At 43.6% G+C, this 19,795-nt stretch overlaps 1 protein-coding gene across 3 annotated transcripts; it reads left to right on the forward strand.

Annotated features, from left to right (window-relative positions):
• Window positions 1-4,630: 4,630 nt before the first annotated feature.
• On the forward strand, window positions 4,631-19,728 carry nek8 (NIMA-related kinase 8). 3 transcript variants are annotated; one of them, XR_015095610.1, is made up of 16 exons: window positions 4,631-4,718; window positions 5,585-5,790; window positions 6,079-6,311; window positions 6,809-6,940; window positions 7,030-7,238; window positions 7,442-7,521; window positions 8,505-8,680; window positions 9,169-9,316; window positions 10,245-10,321; window positions 11,297-11,414; window positions 11,497-11,641; window positions 12,207-12,370; window positions 13,145-13,297; window positions 15,793-15,951; window positions 16,674-16,823; window positions 19,610-19,728. XR_015095610.1 is itself a non-coding variant. In XM_086081067.1 (16 exons), exons 3-16 carry the CDS (start codon window positions 5,655-5,657, stop codon window positions 16,700-16,702), a joined length of 1,959 nt encoding a protein of 652 aa, XP_085937193.1. In that variant the 5' UTR covers window positions 4,702-4,718; window positions 4,790-4,839; window positions 5,585-5,654; the 3' UTR covers window positions 16,703-17,387. The 3 variants fall into 3 exon arrangements, 2 of the variants coding, with proteins under 2 accessions (XP_085937192.1, XP_085937193.1); XM_086081067.1 differs by lacking the exon at window positions 19,610-19,728 and adding an exon at window positions 4,790-4,839 and having other exon boundaries at window positions 4,702-4,718; window positions 16,674-17,387; XM_086081066.1 differs by lacking the exon at window positions 19,610-19,728 and having other exon boundaries at window positions 16,674-17,387.
• Window positions 19,729-19,795: the final 67 nt, after the last annotated feature.

Here is a 19,795-nt window from a genome sequence, read left to right on the forward strand (position 1 = left end):
GCTTGTGTTGTTTAGTTTTGAGTTGTGGGTGTGGACAGGTACAAAAAAGAAGAAGAAAATCAATTCATCTATTTTTAGGTTGGTTTTGCTGGAACCCGTCGCAGCTGACTTGGGGCCACTTTGCGCTATTTAGCGGTGAGGCTAACCATTAGCGTTGCACAATTACTCAAAAGACAAACCCAAGCAAAAAACGGATGCTTTTTTTTTTTGCTTCCCAGTCTGTCCCTTTGGAAGTGACTCCAACATTTTGCCACCAGCTCACGTGGATCGTGCTCAGCCAAAAGCGCCGCTGGTTTCACGTGGATTTTTTTGGAGCACAAGGTTGTCATTGTTTGACTCAAATCAGCGCGAGTCCATCGTCACTTTTGTGCCACCCGGAAGAACTCTGGCATCTGCTGTTTGCAAATCAGAAGCTCCAGAACTCATTTTGAGAGCAATTTGTTGGCTCTCGGGCTTGCGGCACGACGCCGGCGACCCGAGCCGGGCAACCTCGGCCTCAAAGGCGCATTACGCTCGGCTCTCGCCTCATTTTTTCCCAAGTAAATGCACGCAGAGCAGGCCGGACCAGTTTTGAATGAACTGGGCTCTTTTGTTCCAGCCGGCCGGACTCTGACCTTGCGCTCGCAACCCTCAGTGTGATTTGGAGGCGAGGTCACATTCATTCTCCTAACAGACTTAGCGGAATTACTTTCTCCTCCTCACATCCTGCCAAAGACGCCCAAATCCTGCTGATCAGCTGACTCTCACATGCTCGCCTAACACTTGGAGCGTCCGTCCGTCCGTCCGTCCGTCCGTCCGTCCGTCACGTCGCCGATCATGCAAGGAAGAGGGAGGCTGCGGCCGATGTCGCGTCGGATGGTCGACAAACACGCAAGGACCGTAGAAAACAAAAAGCAAGTCTTTCTTAATGAACTTTTTGGGAAGTCACTCAAGCATTCAAGGCTGCGTTCACAGCCAACAGAGACATTTTGAACGGACAAGTTCACCTCATTATGCCAGAATTTAGAAGGTGAAAAAAAATATATGCAATTTTTCAGGACATCAAGTTAAATCAAACTCAAATTTAAGCACACTACCCCCCCCCCCCCCAAAAAAAAACATATAGAGCAGTTCCGTCCAATTTCTGTCATGTGGCACTTTTACCTCAACAAATGGCATTTTGGCAATCAAGTTTCTGCCCTCAACTCTTAAGTTTTTACATTTCACCACATTTTAAAATCAAAATAATCCTCACAAATCAAATGAGTAAATCCAAAGCTTTTCAATGAATGGTAAGCTTCTTTTCACGGACGAGGCCGCCATTTTGACTTGTGACGTAAGCTCAGAATTGTCCAAGCCCGACTTACACTTGACCCATTCCACTTTTCCTCGTGCCTTAAAGCAGTGGCGTCAAAGAGGACCGAGTCCTGCAGCTTTGAGATGTTTCCCTGCTCCAACGCACCTGTTTCCAATGAACAGGATCGTTATCAGGCAGAGCTTGCGGATGAGCTTCAGGTGTGTTGGAGAAGGGAAACATCCAAAACCAGCAGGAGGACCGAGTTTGCCCGAGACAGAAAATCACGCAAAAACGTTGCAATGTCATCAAGTGAGTCACGCTTTGGCAACGCAAGATGGCCGGCCGGGTAAGCGACTTCCGGCCGCTCTAACAAGTGCAACGCTGCCCTCTGCTGTCAATTCTGTGAAAGTGATTGAGAGAGCGTCTTGTTTCTTTTCCAGATTTGTGATTGCAGACGCGGGCCCCCCTTCAAATGTGACTGACCCCCCACTTGGGCTGTCTTTGGTGTGATTGCGACTGACTTGTGGGACTCATTTTCAGCTCTGAAGTTTCATGGCCCAGAGTGACAGACCTGCCCAAAATATAATCAATCAATATCAAGCCGAGATGAGGAGATATGAGGTATCAGATTTTTGTTGTTGTTAAGAGCTCATAACAATGAACTGCAATCACTCAGATTTCCTTATTAGTGTTTCTAATTATGAGGTCATCGCTGTGTGTTTGCATTACTATTGAAATTGAATACTATACTACATCATGCAAATTTTTCAATCACACTTAAAATCCAGTCTCCCCCCAAATTGACACGTGTTTAGTTTGTTAGTGTTTCATTGACTGTACATGTGAGCTTTTAGGTAGGAATCAGGAAATGGAAAGATGAACTAACTCGACGTCCGCCAAAGCACACGTTGAGATGGATGTACAGTGCAGTTCCTCATTTAACCGCTGGGTGGCACATGGAAAGTGCGGGAATGCCCTTTTGCAGAAGCCTCTCACGCAGGAAGAATTGTCTGGGCCATCTTACTTGAATTAGAATTTCTAACATTGAATTTTCTTGCCATCATTGTCACATCCGCCTCGTATTAGGTTTTAAATCAAATGTTAGGGTTTGAAATTAAATGAGGGTTTCAACTTCAAGTCTGCTTTAAGGTAGAGTTTCAAGCCTTGGTTATGATTCCAGTCAAGGTTTTACATTAAGGTCTCACCGGGATTAGGGTGTACATAAAAGTACACTTTGGGGAACGTGTTAGGCATGAGTTCGGGTTTCAAACTGTTTTAGACCTAAAAGGCAGGCTTAGGAGGGTTTCAAGGCAGAGATAGAGCTTCACTTTCAAGGTATGGTTTCAAGCCAGTAGTCAGGTTTCCATCCAATTGTTTTGAATTTTTTAAGCGAATTTACTGAGTGCGCAAAACGGACGCGGGACTTCTGCCCGTTTCCATCTGTTCTCCTTTTGCGAATATTGAGAGGGGACTCCGCCGCTGTAGGTGGCGCTAAAGACCATAGAGATGTGAGCCTCTAGTAATTTAAAAGAAGAAGACCAGGAAGCAACTGCGCCGTGCGTCGTATGAGTTTGCTTTTGTAATTCTTGATCAACCGTAGCGTTTCTTTGCTGTTTTCCATCTAAAATGCCATTAATATTAGCTTCTTTAATTAATTAAAAATATATTTATGTTTGTTCGTCTCCCAAACATACCTTACTTTATCCTCCGCTATTGCTTTGGACTACAAACGTACGCGTGACGTAATATCCGGTTTTGCCAGCGGTTATTCGCAAAACCTGTTTCCATAGCCAAAATACGCATTTTCATTTTTTCGATACGCTTCAAAATCCACCCCATCTAAGCTAAAAACTTTTTATTTTTTTAATTTTTGGCCCTTTTTCGAATTTCTAGCGTTTCCATTCAGTTTTATTTTCGCATTTCTTGAAAATTCGAATAAAAATTAAAAACTACTGTTATTGTTCCAAATAAAGGTTTGGGGGTTCAAGACAGTTCACATTTTCAGTTTCAGGGTTTCAAATTTGGGTCCGAATCCTTGGGTATGGGTTACAAAGTAGGGTTTGAACTAAGACTGGGTTGGGATTCCAAATGTCACTTCACTCATCGGCCATTTAATTAGGTACACTCAGCAAACAAAAATGGTGATATGAACGCCACTCTCATGCATTATTATGAGATGTCACGTGGACGGCGCCGCCAGGTATATACATAACAACCTGTGAGAGGTGAAGCTTCAAGTCCTCTACAAACATCCTGTGTGAGTTTCAGTGCGCCGCCTCTCGCACTGGAATATGTCGTCGAGCCGGTCCGAGGCATGTCACAAACTTCCTCAAGCCGCTTTCTCTACAGATATTATATTCGTGAGAAAGACACCGGCCGGATTTCTCTCGCCGCCCCCGCTCGGCTATCTTCATTCCTTCTGCAGCTCCGACGGAAGCAATTTCGCCAGAAGGTTCGCGTGCTTTTAGATGGATGGTAATAGTCGTGTTGCTGCACAGGCCTTTCTTTGTCACAACACAAAGTGTTTATTATCCTGCACGCGGTCTCCATTTCACATCACTTTCCTCCAGACGGCACCCAAGTCGGCGTCGAGCATTTTGGGCCGTATACGCCACTGGAATCCAAGAATACGCACACAAAAATAGGGATGCACGAAAATGCTATTTTCAACCAATACCGATAAATCAATCATTTAGAAAGATCCGATAACCGATAAGTAAGCCGATAATTAAAATGAACTTGAACACAAATATACTTTCGAGTCCTACTATAAGTCTAACATGTACAAATACATTGAAACATTGTGTGAAGCACCATGAAGCTGAATTTTATTGATATCTCTGCTTCAGACAACCAGTAACTCATTTTGAATTTGCCAAAACAAAACAGTCATGTTTTAAAAATGCAACAGAAAACTGCGAGACATGCCACATTACCATAGGAGAGGGGAGGGCTTGCAACAACATGGAAAGAGAAGCAAAGGCAGACAGAGGGAAATTATCCTGGACAGGTTGACAACATGGCTGGGAACAGCCACAAAAACAAAAACAAAACAAAAGAAACCGCTGCAACGCGAGACAGAGTGAAGTGGCAACGCACCGACCGGATGGATGATAAATAACCCAGCAGTGCCTTTTGGATTGGTCGGCTATTTAATCAGATTATAGTTTGCTATTAAATTAATTGTGCTGAATAATTTCTACTCTACAGCTGTCCGCAGTTAAATTCCATAATGGTCTGAACTTGACTCGAACTGTATTGACAAGTTCGATTTAACCAAACGGAAGCGGAATTTCAATTTTGCGCTTCGCCTTTTATTTTGTTCCTCAACACTTCCCGTAGCCAAGGCTCGGGTTGCCAAGGGAGACGGCGGAAGTGTTTGTTCTGCCGACGTGATGGAGAAATACGAGAAAATCAAAGTTGTCGGGAGAGGAGCATTCGGGTAAAGCAAGCGGTCTTCATCTCATCGATCCAACCCCTTTCGTACCTTCACACATTGTTTACTTGTCGCAGTTTGCAGGGAACGATTGTAGGCTCACGTTTTACGTGTAAAAATTGACGAAGTGAGTCAAAAACGCTCGGCTAATAAATAGCTTGTTTTGTGGACAACACACACACACGCGGCCATTAAACATATGGCTAACTCGTTTTATATTTACACGTCTTCTAACTTTGTTTCAAATGACCCATAGTATATACATTTATATTTTTAAAATGTTCAGTCAGTAATGACAACAGCTAGTAGGCCCTACAAGTTTGGGAAAGTTGGCAACAAGCCGTCAAAATAAGCGACAAACTGAAAATCGACTATTTCCAACATGTTGTTGCAATTTTCTTGCACATTGTATGTCATACGTGTACGGAAAAAGAACACTAGGAAAAAGTTTGGTACGTTTCGTGTGACATGTTAAGTTTCGGCTAAATCTGATTGATTTATTTGGTAGAAAATTAGATTTGAACAAAGTCATTAATTCCTTTGATAAAAGTTCTACATGTTAAAAACATGGGCTACTGACAATTCCGAGTTTAAAGTGGTCAACTCCATTGAAAATCATTGGATTTTGGATTGTTGTAATTTGATTTGTGAGGATTATTTTGATTTCAAAATGGGATGAAATATGATTTGACCACTACAACAATCTGCCTGGTTTGTATGCTCGTCACAGGCAAAAGCAATACCATACGCTGTTTGTTTACAACGTGTACAAGGAAGCATTTGCATTGCGGAAATATCAGAAATGTCTCGATGTTTGGAATGGTCAATATGCTCCAGAGGCTTATGTAACCGACACCCAAACGGTCCTTCAGGATCGTCCACCTATGTCGGCGGCGCAGCGACGGCGGTTTGGTCATCCTGAAGGAGATCCCCGTGGAGCAGATGTCCCGCGACGAGCGCCTGGCCGCGCAAAACGAGTGTCAGGTGCTGAAGCTGCTCAACCACCCCAACATCATCGAGTACTACGAGAACTTCCTGGAGGACAAGGCGCTCATGATCGCCATGGAGTACGCACCGGGTAAGCCAAATAGAGGCCACATGACATTTAGCAGACATGCTTGCCATGTGCAGACCCACCGAAAAGTCACACGAAGGCGTGCCCGAAAAGACACAGGAAGCTGCCATTTTAGGTCAAAGCGGCCATTTTGGGCTTTGATGACATCCGTAAGTGCCTTCTGTTTGGGTTAGGCACAACATTTCTCCAAGTAGATCTACAAAGAATTCTCAAGAAGCCATGCCTGAAAGGATAACGGCCAATTTAGGTTGTTTGCCATATAAAACACAAATCTCTTATGTTGACATGTAGGTGGAACCCTGGCTGACTACATCCAGAAGCGCTGCAACTCCCTGCTGGATGAGGACACCATCCTTCACTTCTTTGTGCAGATTCTGCTGGCCCTCTACCACGTCCACAACAAGCTCATCCTGCACAGGGACCTCAAGACGCAGAATATTCTGCTGGACAAGCACCAGATGATCGTCAAGATTGGCGATTTTGGTATCTCCAAAATCCTGGTCAGCAAAAGCAAAGCGTACACCGTGAGTTGCGCTTCTCTTCAGCGGCATGCGGGGACGTCGCCGTTCTACCAAGGAAAATGAGGGCCGCACTGAAAAGGAAAAAAGTACCAAATAAATGAAGTTGCGAGAATGAGCTGTAGTAAAAAAAAGAAAAAAAGAAGTCATCTCATGAGAACAAAGTTATATAAATATTTTTTTTTTGAAAAACAGCCATATTTTTTCAAGAAAAATTGTGTATATTTTTCCACAAAAAATGCTTTTTGGAGGATTTTTTAAAAATATATACCCCGGTATATTCCGCCTCCAAACAAAAATCCTAACTTTATTCTGGACAAAATATTTTTATTTGTATATTTCCGTCAAAAAAAGTTGCTTCATTTGTTTCTTTTTTAATAGTAAAAATGAGAAAAAAATTGTTGAAAATAAAATACAGCTTTTTTTGTAATGTTATTACTTGTCAGCACAATTGCATTGCAATATCTTTGATGATGCCGTAACGAGTGTATTTGGCTGCGCAGGTGGTTGGGACGCCATGTTACATCTCTCCAGAGCTATGCGAGGGAAAGCCGTACAACCAGAAGAGTGACATCTGGGCCCTGGGCTGCGTCCTCTACGAACTGGCGAGCCTCAAGAGAGCCTTTGAGGCCGCAGTAAGAACGCGGCCCCTAATTTCAAAAGCACTCACTTAAAGACCTCCTTCAAAAAAGTTTTTTTTTTTTTGGGCTGACGTTTTTTTCAGAACCTCCCCGCCCTGGTGCTGAAGATCATGAGCGGCACTTTTGCGCCCATCTCAGACCGCTACAGCCCAGAACTTCGTCAGCTCATCCTCAACATGCTCAACCTGGATCCCTCCAAGCGGCCTCAACTCAACGAAATCATGGCGCTCCCCATCTGCATACGCCCGCTGCTCAACCTTTGCACGGACATCGGCAACGTCAAGATGCGCAGGTGAACATCCTTTTGCAAAATTCAGCCCCCCAAACCAGTCCATCACAAAATTAAAAAAAATGAAAATAAAAAAAAATCAAGTCTTAAGCCAGTTCCATGTTGCACCATGACTCGAAGTTTGGTAGACTATAAATAGACAATAAAATGAATTTGAAAACGGACCGGCAGTCACACGACGAGTTGAAATGTCTTTGTGTGTGCAGGATCGAGAAACCACTGTCCACTGTGCAGACGGGGCCACAAGGCAGAACTGGAGGCAGAGTGCCGACCGGCAGGTCCAGAGGTAGCAAAAGATCTCGTACGGCGTAGCCTTAATTTCGTTAACGAAAATTAAACCAAAATATTTTCGTCAGCACACGAAAACCAGACGAGACTAAAACCTTCATTAATAAACAATAAGTGAGACTAAATCAGTGTGCATTTTCGTCGACTAATGAAGGTGAGACGAAAAAGTGAACTGAAGTCCATAGACATTTTGGAGAAGAAAAAAATCCTGTCTGCTCATGTGTCACTGTCATGTGACACACCCTCTTTCAAATCCGCAGCGAGCGAGTGCAACTTTCTCAAACACATGGGACAGACAGGAAGTGGATTCACGGCGAAAGCTTTAAAAATAAATGAATAAAGTTATAATGTAACATTAATCCAACGGCCATAACGTTCCAACAATAATGTTAAGGTGGCCGCGGCGCTAACTCATGCCGGCTAATGCACTAGCTCGTAGCATGGAGCCATAATAGCCACTTTAATTGTGTGTGAGGTTGTTTTTCATCAAAAATATGAGAGAACCTTTTATGTGAAATAGTTTTAGATCTAACATTTTAAACATGTATCTGCTGACAAAAATATATATACAAGGGTAAAATGATTGTCTTGACTAAAACATATTTGTTGACTAAATGTAGACGTTTTGTACGTGGACTAAAATAAAGACTTATTAGTTATAGTCGACGAAAAGTTGACGAACTATGATAAAAACTAACAAGCGTGATTGAAACTTGACTAAAACTGAGATACATTTAAAAATGTCTAATTAAAAATCAAATAAAAACAAAAGTAACTGTTTATGCTTACACTTGCACTTTAGCGCAACATCGTTCATTTTCTTGCAGTCTGCTCAATCAAAAGAAAACCGTTTGAAAAACGGGAACATTTCTATTCGGTATTATTTTCTCTGACACGTTTTTGCAAAAGTCCCAAATCCCGCCCGTCCGTCCCCTCGCGGACACAAGCTGAAAGTGTGCTGCTGCTTGTTGATTTGTGCAGACGGCTCAAGTGCGGGCAAGCTGCATTCCCTCCCGCTGTCGTCGGTGTACACGTGGGGCAGCGGCATCTCGGCCCCGCTGCGTCTGCCCATGCTCAACACCGAGGTGCTGCAGGTGGCGCTGGGACGCACGCAGAAGATGGGCGTCACCAAGTCGGGCCGCCTCATCACTTGGGAGGTGCGTGAGGACAAATTCACGTCCTCGTCACGCAAGCAAATTACATTACATACCAGGGGTCGAAATCCCCCATTGAAATGAATGGCGGGCGACCAGGGGTCGAAATCCCCCATTGAAATGAGTGGCGGGCGACCAGGGGTCGAAATTCCCCCTACGCTTCACTTGGTGTCCACAAGATCCGAAATGTACACGTCACGCACCTACAGAAATCAAAACAATGAAGAAACGTGGCGGGCGAGCAATAGCTTCCTTTAGCACAGTGTCTTCTACTTCTCTCATGGTGGAGTGTTGTTTGTATGCTGTCGCCTCTCTACACTGCCCCCTATAGTCTGGGAGAATATCAGAAAAGAGTATAACAGATTCTGTACCCCAAGAATGAAGCAAGCAAGCATGACGGCGACCTCCCGCGTTCGTATTGGGGAAACAACGTTTTGAGGCGCCGCGCGTATAATTAGTTTAGAAGGTTTTGTTTCTGATCACGTTAACAGGCGCCGTCGGTGGGCTCCGTCGAGGTGAGTCTGCCCGGAGTGGTGGAGCAGATGCAGCCGCAGTTCATCTCGCGCTTCCTGGAAGGTCAGTCCGGGGTCACCATCAAGTCCGTTTCCTGCGGAGATCTCTTCACCACCTGCATGACAGGTGAGAGATCCCAGCCTGAGCCAAGGTGTTTCTGGTTCAGGGTTATTATGGTTTTGGCATTTTTTTTTTTATTTTTTTAATTCGTTTTCAGGGTGGTTCTGTAAGTTTTTATTCGTTTTTGTTTTAATGATTCGTTTCAGTATTCATTTTTTGTATTTTACTTTTGCGCAATATTTAATAAACACCACGGTAAAATGAAAAAAGTATTGGATTTCTTACCTAGCGTTGCATTTCGACTGAGTTGAATGAAAAAGCAGGCGAGTCGAGCCAAAAGTCAAGCAGGCAAAATCATCCCCAAAGGCTCATTTATTAAACAAATTACCAAAGACCAAAAACAAAGGACATTTTTTGCTGTAATTATATTTAGTTTTAGTTTTGAAAACATCAAATGTAGTTTCAGTTTGTTTTTATTTTATTTGGTTGACAAAATAGTTTTTTTGAATTTGAGTTTTCGTTGACTTAAACTAACCTTGGCTGTGACCTTTTGACCTGCGAATTGGTGCTGGGCGTGTCCCGGCTGACGGGAGGCAAACGGCGGACTCAATTCTGGCAACTGAACCCGCGCTGCATTAAAATGACCAAATTACGTTCATCCGACAAGCGCACGTGAGAGAAAGTCATCAAACGTGCACTTCTTCAACGCTTTGCAGTTTGCCGGCCGTTAACGCTCATTAGTCGAGAATTCCTTCCGTCTACGTTTTTGACGCAATTGTCGCTTGCTGCTGCAGCGGCGAATGAAGGCGCGAGCAGCCACCCACGAGCTCATGCTAACGTGCAATGTACGTGTCATCCAATTGATGTGACGTCGCCTCCCATCATCATCATCATCATCATCATATTATTATTATTATTATTATTATTATGATTCTCCATAATCGCCACCTTTCAAAAATGTCACTCCGGTGTTGCGTAATGAAGTCATTTGCAGACAGGGGCATCATCATGACCTTTGGAAGCGGGAGCAACGGCTGCTTGGGCCACGGGAACTTCAACGACGTCACGCAGGTACGCGACATCCACACGGAGAATAGTGGCACATTTTTAATGTCATTTCGGGTCTTGTTTATGTTTATCAAGAACTTCCTGCTTATTTTGTTGACAAACAAAATGTCGCCGTGCCATTTATCCATAATGTATCCATGGTTCGACGCTGGAACAGCAAATTGAGTTTGATCCAGATCTGATTCATTTACACAGTCAGACTCTTCTTCATAGAGTACAAATACTTTGTCACTTTACTTGAGTATTTTTTTTTCAGTACTTTGTACTTTCCTGAGTATTTATTTTTAGACTCCTTTTTAATTGTACCCGTTGCATTTTAACATGAGTATCTGTACTTTTACTCAATACATTTTCGAAACAAGGTCATTACTTTTGTTTTTAAATGCATGAAAACGATTAAAACGCTTGACCCGGGAGAAAAATCAGCCACGATGTATCCCGCGTTACACACGCGGCGTTTTGTGATTGGCTCTACGACACGCGATCACATGACGTGCAATTGGCTCGATTAGAACAACCCGTAAATCTGAGGGTAATGCGCGCCGCCACTCCAGAGGATCATTTGAACTTGATAGCAAGTCAGAGAGTCAATTGGCCGATGTTTACCAAATATCTTGCAAATTGACATAGGAGGAAACATTCGGTAAAAATACTTTTGACTTCTGTTCGTCAAGTACATTTCAGAGCTTGTACTTTTTTTTACTTTTACTTGAGTACTTTTCCCAAAGTCGTTTTTTTTTTTTTTTTTACACAAGTAACTGTACTTTTACTCAAGTAGAGATTGTCGGTACTTTTCCCATTTCTGCCCATCGGACGCTCAGCGTCTCCGGTTGCCGGCGGCCCAGACATTCGGCGACTGCGTGACGATTGGATGATCTGTCCGAGGCATCAAAAAATGATCCCCCCCTCATTTGAATGACCGCCATTGATTTCAACGTCCACGCTATTGACAAAATGAAATTCCTCTACTCCATTCAGCCCAAAATCGTGGAGGCGCTGCTCGGCTACGAGCTGGCGCAGGTGTCGTGCGGCGCCTCCCACGTCCTCGCCATGACCAACGAACGAGAAGTATTCGCCTGGGGGAGAGGAGACAACGGTAATCACGAGGCGCGGCGTCAAAATTCTTCACGTATCGACCGTGCCATCTTTTTGGTTGTTGTCATTTTTCTGCCCGCCAGGTCGTCTTGGTCTCGGCACCCAGGACACCCACAACCGTCCCCAGCAGGTGCGTTTACCTGTTGAGGCCCAAAGGGTCGTGTGCGGCGTCGACTGCTCCATGATGATCAGCGCCGGCAACAGCATCCTGGCATGCGGAAGCAACAGGTCATTACTTGCGGCGGTGGGAAGTAACTGAGTACTCATACTTTGGGATTAGAAAGGAATGTAAGGTGCGTTTTTCTCTTAATAACTGTGTAGGTAAAGCTGCGTTTGTTTTGCTTGCATAAAATGGCAACATGCGTTTTTTTTCTTCTTCTCATTAGGAGCAAACGTGTAACTCAAGTTGAACTTCTTCCTGTGGCTTCTCAGGCTCGGAGCACATCATGTTTCAATTTGGAATATTTATATAGTAGAATTTCTTTTTTTTTCTCCATTTTTGTTGTTTACGACGGCATGTTCAAAATCTGTTGTATTTAACCCAGTTACGCCTTAATGGGTTGAGTACATTTCACAATCGATCCTTGACTTACATTCAAGATAATTATCGATTCATCTGTCAATTATTGGTTTCGATTAATTGGTGAATCCGATTAATTTTTCTTTAAAAATGATCTGTTATCTGTACTTCTACTTAATTGCTGAGTGTGCGTACATTTGCCCATTTTGATGACTTGTCGCGAACCAACATGGCCGTCGTCTGCAGCCACCTGAGGAAACTTTTTGTTGCTAGGTTCAACAAGTTGGGCCTGGACAAGATCACGTCCAACGAGGAGCCCAGTCCCTCCAGCCAGGTGGAGGAGGTGCACTCGTTTGCGCCCGTCCGCTCGGCGCCGCTCAACAAGGAGAAGATCGTCTGCATTGACATCGGCACTGCCCACTCGGTCGCCGTGACAGGTCCGATCACATCAACCCGCCTCTTGCGACACTCAAAACGCAAAATCGAATCTTATCTGTTTAAGGTTAAAACTCAAGTGAGAATTTGTTTTTTTGTTTATAAATATTTTTTCTTCTTCCATCCATCCGTCCATTTTCTGTACCGCTTGTCCTCACAAGGGTCGCGGGGGTTGCTGGAGCCTATCCCAGCTGGCTTCGGGCAGTAGGCGGGGTACACCCTGAACTGGTTGCCAGCCAATCGCAGGGCACGCAGAGACGAACAACCATACTCACAATCGCACCTATGGACAATTTGGAGTGTCCAATTCACCTGCCATGCATGTTTTTGGAATGTGGGAGGAAACCGGAGTACCCGGAGAAAAGCCACGCAGGCACGGGGAGAACATGCAAACGCCACCCAGGAAGGCCGAAGCCCGGACTTGATCTCACAACCTTTGCACTGGGAGGCGGACGTGCTATTTTTTCTTCTTAAGAAGGGTTTTTTCCTTTCAAAGCAAGAAAAGTAATAATTCAGCGATTCTTTTGCATACCACTAGAGGGAGCCTGCGCTCCACACATACTGCGTGTTTTTGTGCGCGTTCCCCATATGCATGCATAAAACGTTTTTCTTTCCAAATTGTTTTGCGGTTCATGGGCCTTAGTTTGAAAAAGATGCTCCTAAAGAAAGAAACCTAACGGGAGCGTCAAGGTGTTTTGTCGTCATGAAAGCGGCGTGGACGGCCGCTCACCTTTGCGTGGTCGGCCGCTCACCTTTGCGTGGTTGTCCCCCTCCAGAGAGCGGCCAGTGCATCACCTTTGGCAGCAACCAACACGGGCAGACGGGCTGCAGTTCCCGACGGGGCAGCCGCGCTCCTCACCCCGTGCCCGGCCTGCAGGGCGTCGCCGTGGCGGCCTGCGGAGATGCCTTCACGCTGGCCATCAGGTCGGGTGAGTACACGGCCACGAGGAATTCCTCACTGGCCCGGTGACGTTTTTCGGCGGGCCTACGTTTCTTTGTGCAGAACTGGAATACTGCAATCGTCTACTATTTGTCAATCGTTTGTAGTATCGTTTTTTTCTATTGCGCCAGGTGGTGGTAATCATGTCAATCAATCAATAATGTGCACCTTAAATTCTTAGGCCACGGCTTTTCTTCAGTGTTGGACTGCAACTAACGATTAATCTGTCAATTATTTTATCAATAAGATTCCATCCAAATGTTTTGAAAATTTTTAAGCAAATTTACTGACAATGCGCAAAACGGACATGCGACTTCTGCCCGTTTCAATTTGTTCTTCTTTTGCGACTATTGAGACGGGACTCCGCAGCTGTAGGTGGCGCTATACGCCATAGAAATGTGATCCACCAGTAATTTAGAAATAAAGAAGAAGAAGACCAGGAAGCGACTGCGCCGTGCGATGACGTCGTCCGAGTTTGCTTTTGTAATTGTTGATCAACCGTAGCGTTTCTTTGCTGTTTTTCATCTCGAATGGCATGAATATTCGCTTCTTTAATTTCAACAAGATTTCTGTTTGCCCCCCGCCCCCCCCCCCCCCCCCCAAACATACCTTACGTCATCGTCCGACATTGCTTTGTGACTACGAACGTACGTGTGACGTCATATGCGGTCTGTCAGCGTTTATTCGCATAACGTGTTTCCACCGCCAAAATTTGCATTTTCCTTTTTTTCGATACGCTTCAAAATCCACCCCATCTAAGCATAATTTTTTTGGGGTGCGAATTTCTAGTCTTTCCATTCGGTTTTATTTTCACATTTCTTAAAAATTCAAATAAAAATGGCTGGATGGAATCGCGCTGCCTCAGATCTGTACTCATTGTTTTAGGCATGGAATAAGCAAAGGAGGGTTGACGTGTACCCCTTCTTGCATCTTTCATGGAACGGGGGGGGGGGGGGGCACTAGGCTGAAAATGGATGGCATTAATGTAAACCGTTTTTTTGGGGGGGGGATTGAAGATGATTTGTCACAGATGTGCACGCGTGTGTTTTTTGTTTTTTGTGGGGTCCATTTCCGAGTTTTTACAGACTGTTCTTGTAGGGCCATTTTGGAGGGCCCCACAACTTCAGACCTCTTTTTGAGGGTCAAGACTTGGTTTTAGAGTTTAGGTTTGAATTGGCTTATGGTTGGGTAAGGAATGGGGGTAGCCAATCATTTTTTGAAGCTTGGTGTTAGGGGGCGGGGCTAGGAAATGCATTATGTCCATGGATGGCCACACAAAGGGTGTAGGGTGTGTACGTGTGTGTGTGTGTGTGTGTGTGTGTGTGTGTGTGTGTGTGTGTGTGTGTGTGTGTGTGTGTGTGTGTGTGTGTGTGTGTGTGTGTGTGTGTGTGTGTGTGTGTGTGTGTGTGTGCGCGCGTGTGTCACGCTGGAGGGTACAAATGGGGAAATGTCACATTGTGACAGTGAATGACCCCCCCCCGCTTCTGCCCATCAAGGGACGCCTTTGTTGGCAGATGGAGCCATTGTGTCGCCCCTGCAGGAGATACCCTGCGACGTTTGTGTGTGTGCTCGGGTTATTAAAGTTTTGGAATTTTCATTTTGGTTTGTTTTTATTTCGTTTTGAGTTCTCTTTTTTAAAAGTAGTTAGTTTGAATTAGTTAGGGGTTCTGTTAGTTTTTATTAAAAAAAATGTTTTTAATGCTTAGTTTTAGTTTAGTTTCAGTATTAGTGTTAGTTTTTTGTTTTTTGTTTTTGTTTTTTTAAAATGTGTATTACTTGAAAAAAGTAAAAAGTACCACATTTCTTAGCTAGCGTTGCATTTGGGCTGAGTTAAATGAAAAAGCAGGCGAGCCTTTGGAGCAGCAAAATTGTCTTCTCGGAGCGACGTCATCTGAAGGTGCTTTTCTATTGGCTGCTGCTACATGACGTCACTTATTTGTGACGCACTTTCAAACGTCTTTATTCCGGTTAATGCCGAAATAAATATTCTTAAAATCACATTCAAAATAATCCCCAAAGGCTCATGCATTAAATTGATTACCAAAAATTAAAATGAAGGAAATTTTCGCTATAATTCTTGTTAGTTTTGTAAACATAAAATGTAGTTTCAGTTAGTTTTTTCAAAAAGCATTTTCGTTTTTATTTTATTTCGTTAACAAAGTTGTTTTTTAAATGTTAGTTTTCGTTAACTAAAATAATCTTGATTTGTACATGTTTTTACTGTACATGAAATAAATCACATTTTTATAATTTTTTTATGAGAACCAAAAAAGTCGTCCCCACAAAACTGAGCAACTACTTTCTGGAGCCAATTTTTGAATTGAATTATTATTTTTCTTTTTTATGGGAAACTAAAAGCTGGTGAAACAAAGCAATTGATCAAGTTGTGCGTGCGTGCGTGCGTGCGTGCGTGCGTGCGTGCGTGCGTGCGTGCGTGCGTGTCGCGTGCCGAGCTGAATTTGCTCTCATCTTGCGTGTGGGCAGATGGCGACGTGTACACGTGGGGAAAAGGCGCCCGCGGACGCCTGGGGAGGAAAGAGGAGGACTCGGGGATACCGAAGGCGCTGCAGCTGGACGAGAGCCACCCCTTCACCGTCACCTCGGTGGCTTGTTGTCATGGCAACAGCCTGCTGGCAATCAAACGTAATATTTTGCCTATTGGCCTTCTTCTTTTTTTTTATTGGGGGGGGGGGGGTTACTAATCCAGCCACCAAATGTGGTTGAAACACTTTAGTAGGCATTTTTATCATGAGTAGACCACAATAAAGTTCGAGGTCAAAGAGACGCAGGAAGTGTCGGCCATTTTAGTTTGAAGTGATAATAACTCGAGATTTTGTCCGATTGCTCCCTCAGTTTTGATCGCAATGTGTGGACACAACTTGGTTGTGAACTTTGACAACTGCAAGGTTATAAAACATCAAACAAATTATTGAATATATCCCCCAAAGCCATTTTCACTTGGTAAAGACGCCCTGGCCGAGCAGACGCCGGCGGCCATTTTGAGTTTGATTCCCGAGGGTCGGATCGCATCCAAATCGGAAGCGTTTGTACTCCTCGAGACGGACGACAACGCTGAATCTGGAATAACCCCACAAATCCATTCCAGCAGCAAAGGTGGGATTAAATTCTCCTCCTGGATCCCACGTTAGAAATAGATGCAGATTTCAAGAAGATGACAGCGAGTTTTCGAGATGTTGTCGCTGCGGTTTGAAAACGCAGCTGACCTGAAGACAACACATCGCTCACGACAGACAATAAAACGTGCAAACTATCAATTATTAGTATTATTATTATCATTATTGGCATGTTGATTGATCAATTATTTATTCCTCATGTTTGGTTTCTTTGGTCTCTGCTTGTTTCAGCTTTACTCGATGAAACGGCACCGAGATGACGACGTGAACGTTCCCAGCGTTCCCTTCAGGACCGAACGGTCACTTGCGCGTCCTCTCACTTCACGCCATCAACAAAAAAAGCTTCTTATGAAAATAAGAGGAAGACTTTGGACAAGTTCTGTGAGTGTGCGCGTTTGCGTGCGCGTGTGCGTGCGTGTGCGTAGGGATTTTGTTTTTGTGCACTTGGAACGGGACAAATTGAACAAAGTGTTTCCACAAAGCTTCCAAAATGTTACAACAATGGAGTAGCACAAAGAGAGGAAAGGTTACCCGTATTTATCGATGTCAAAACGAGCAACAAGAAAAAAGCCTCGAAAAACACGCTCATACGTGCGAGATGATCCTCCACGAGACGTTATTGTCAAAGATCAACAAGATCGTTGCATGCATAAGAATCGGGAAGTAAAACGTACATCAACTGAAAGAACATTTCCATTTTTCCAAATAAGAACACAAAATGTGCCGCCTGTGAAAATAATTTTCTAAAGATTTTAAAGTTATCTTTCTTTTTAAATAAATTCATTCACTGGCAGCCATTTTCCCTGAAGCAACCCCCTTTGCTCCCGGCTGTTTGACTGATTTTGAAAGGCCCTAAGAATATTCTGTTCTATTGCTATGAAACCTACCAAAAGAAAGATTTGAGTGTCTTATTTCATCAGAAAAATTAAACCGCTTCTATCTGTTTCCGTTTTTGCAGCAATTAGCATTAGACTATAGCTAAGTTTCATCATTATTCACCAACCTGCTGAAAACTCAAGAGAAAAGCACTTTTTTGCAACATGGCCCTGGTTGATCTCTTATACTCTGCTGCCACCTGCTGGCCGTTTGTGTAATAACTACCATTGCTCTGTGCATTCTCTTCAGGTCAGAGGCTGCGTCAAAGCTGTTCTCTTTATGCTCTAGCATAGAAAAAAACTCATAAAAACGTCTTTGGGAGCCTGGTAATATTTAAAAGAACGTATTTGGATGTTTTGGGGAGCAAATGAGTTAAAAACAAAAGTGTGAAAAGGTTTTAAAGTCATGAAAAAGGAATATTGCACAGTCCAAAAAGTCCACTGAAGGCTGGAACAGATGAACAGATTTTCCATTCACTTCATTCATCGCGTCAAAATAATTGAGATCATATCACAAAGCAGCACGGTTTCGCACAGGCCTTTAAAAAACGGACGGCGAGCTGCAACTGGCTGTGAGTGGACGCCATCAAGCCGCCGTTATCCCGCCATTGTCCGGCGTCACGCGCGTGACGAGCCGGCAAAAGGCCCGTATGAGTGTCGAACCGGTTCCAGGCCCGCCTCTTTTAAGATTTGCCGTTAAGGAAGGTGTTTGCAATGCGCAGCAGACAGAAGAGTGAGCGGAGCGTTGAAGTGACTGGTCAGTCAAACGAGCCGCGCCGGCCGAGGCGTGCCGATCCCCGGACACGCTGCTCGCATCGTACTTGATGGGATGAAGCACTTCCTGACAGACGCTGGTGGAAGTGCTCGCGCTCTCGACGTGGCGAGAAGCACAGATAACAGAAATATTTCAAGCCTAACTTCAAGATGGATGTCATTTTTTTACATGACAAATTCACATTCACTTTTTTTTTGTGTGTGATCATTTTAACACAAACCTACCAAATAAACCTTACATGATACGTATTCATTAGTCTAATGAAGACTATTTATTAGACAGGACATGAGTAGACTGGTCGCCATGACTGGATTTGACTTGACTAGACTGGTCGCCATGGCTGGACAGGACGAGACTGGTCGCCATGACCGGACATTGCGTGACTAGACTGGTCGCCATGACAGGAAGTGAAGTGACTGGACTGGTCGCCATGATGGCGTGATGTGACTAGACTGGTTGTAATGACTGGACATGACGAGACTGGTCGCCATGACTGGACGGGACGTGAGTAGAGTAATGCATAATCCTCAGGTAAATTAATATTAATGAGAGGACGAGACTGGCCGCCATGACTCGACAGGACGTGACGAGACTGGTCGCCATGACCGGACGGGACGTGAGTAGAGTAATGCATAATCCTCAGGTAAATTAATATTAATGAGAGTATTTAAAATACATAAAGTATGTTATTTGAATTGCCTAATAATCAGTTTACACGATAAATATACTGCTATGTGAAAAACACTTATGTCCATTTTTTTGTTGTTGTTGCATTTGTATGTTTTTGGGATGGAACTGAATGCAGACATCCCAAAAACGTTTAAAAATCAAAGTAATTATACTTTATATATACCTTATACTTAATACTAAATACATCAACTTGAGGAATATGCATTTGAAACTAATAGGCATTGTTAGACTAATGAATATATATCATATACGTTTTATGTGATAGGTTTGTGTTAAAACAACTTTTTGAAGTACATGGGAATTTGTTATGTAAAAAAAAAAAAGACAAGGTTTGTGTTAAAACAATTTTTTGAAGTACATGGGAATTTGTTATGTAAAAAAAAAAAAGACATAAAGCTTGAAATATTTTTGTGAGTGACAAGACTGTCAATGATGTAAAGCTTATCGCCGTGATGTCACGCGTGCTTCCGGGTGACAAAAGGTCAAGCATTGTCGTAAGTAAACAAGCGTTCATGTCATCTGACAAGGTAAGAAAGTAAAACAAGTTTAAAAAAAAATGTCTTTCCCTTTCTTCTGTCCTGCAATTTGAATATGTGACGAGCCTGTTAGCATTTGTTGGTAGCAAACATGGCGGAGCTCACTGGAAGAAGGAAGATTCTTTAAAAAAAGAACATTTTATTTTCAAAAAGGCAACCAAGCAGAATGAATACATCCCAATGTATACTTCCTGTCCTGTGCCTTTTAGTGTTTGAACGCATCATTTTATTATGTTTTTTTTTTTAATATAGATTATTGTGCATGTTTCTCTGTTGCCATTGTTTCCCCAGTGATGATGTAATGATGATGTAATGCTCTCGAGCAGCACAGGAGGTGAAAAGTCTTCTCCGTATCCGCGCGTGTCGGACAGGTGTGCACGTACCATTGTCATGGAAAATCGGTGTTCAAAACACCTCATCTTCAAAAGCACATGTCAAGTGAGCATTTTTACCTTTTAATGTGCAAAACAAAATACA

The sequence above is a fragment of the Leptonotus elevatus genome, chromosome 7, assembly GCF_054856555.1.
Source record: "Leptonotus elevatus isolate MCC_2025b chromosome 7, RoL_Lele_1.0, whole genome shotgun sequence".
Lineage (NCBI taxonomy): Eukaryota > Metazoa > Chordata > Actinopteri > Syngnathiformes > Syngnathidae > Leptonotus > Leptonotus elevatus.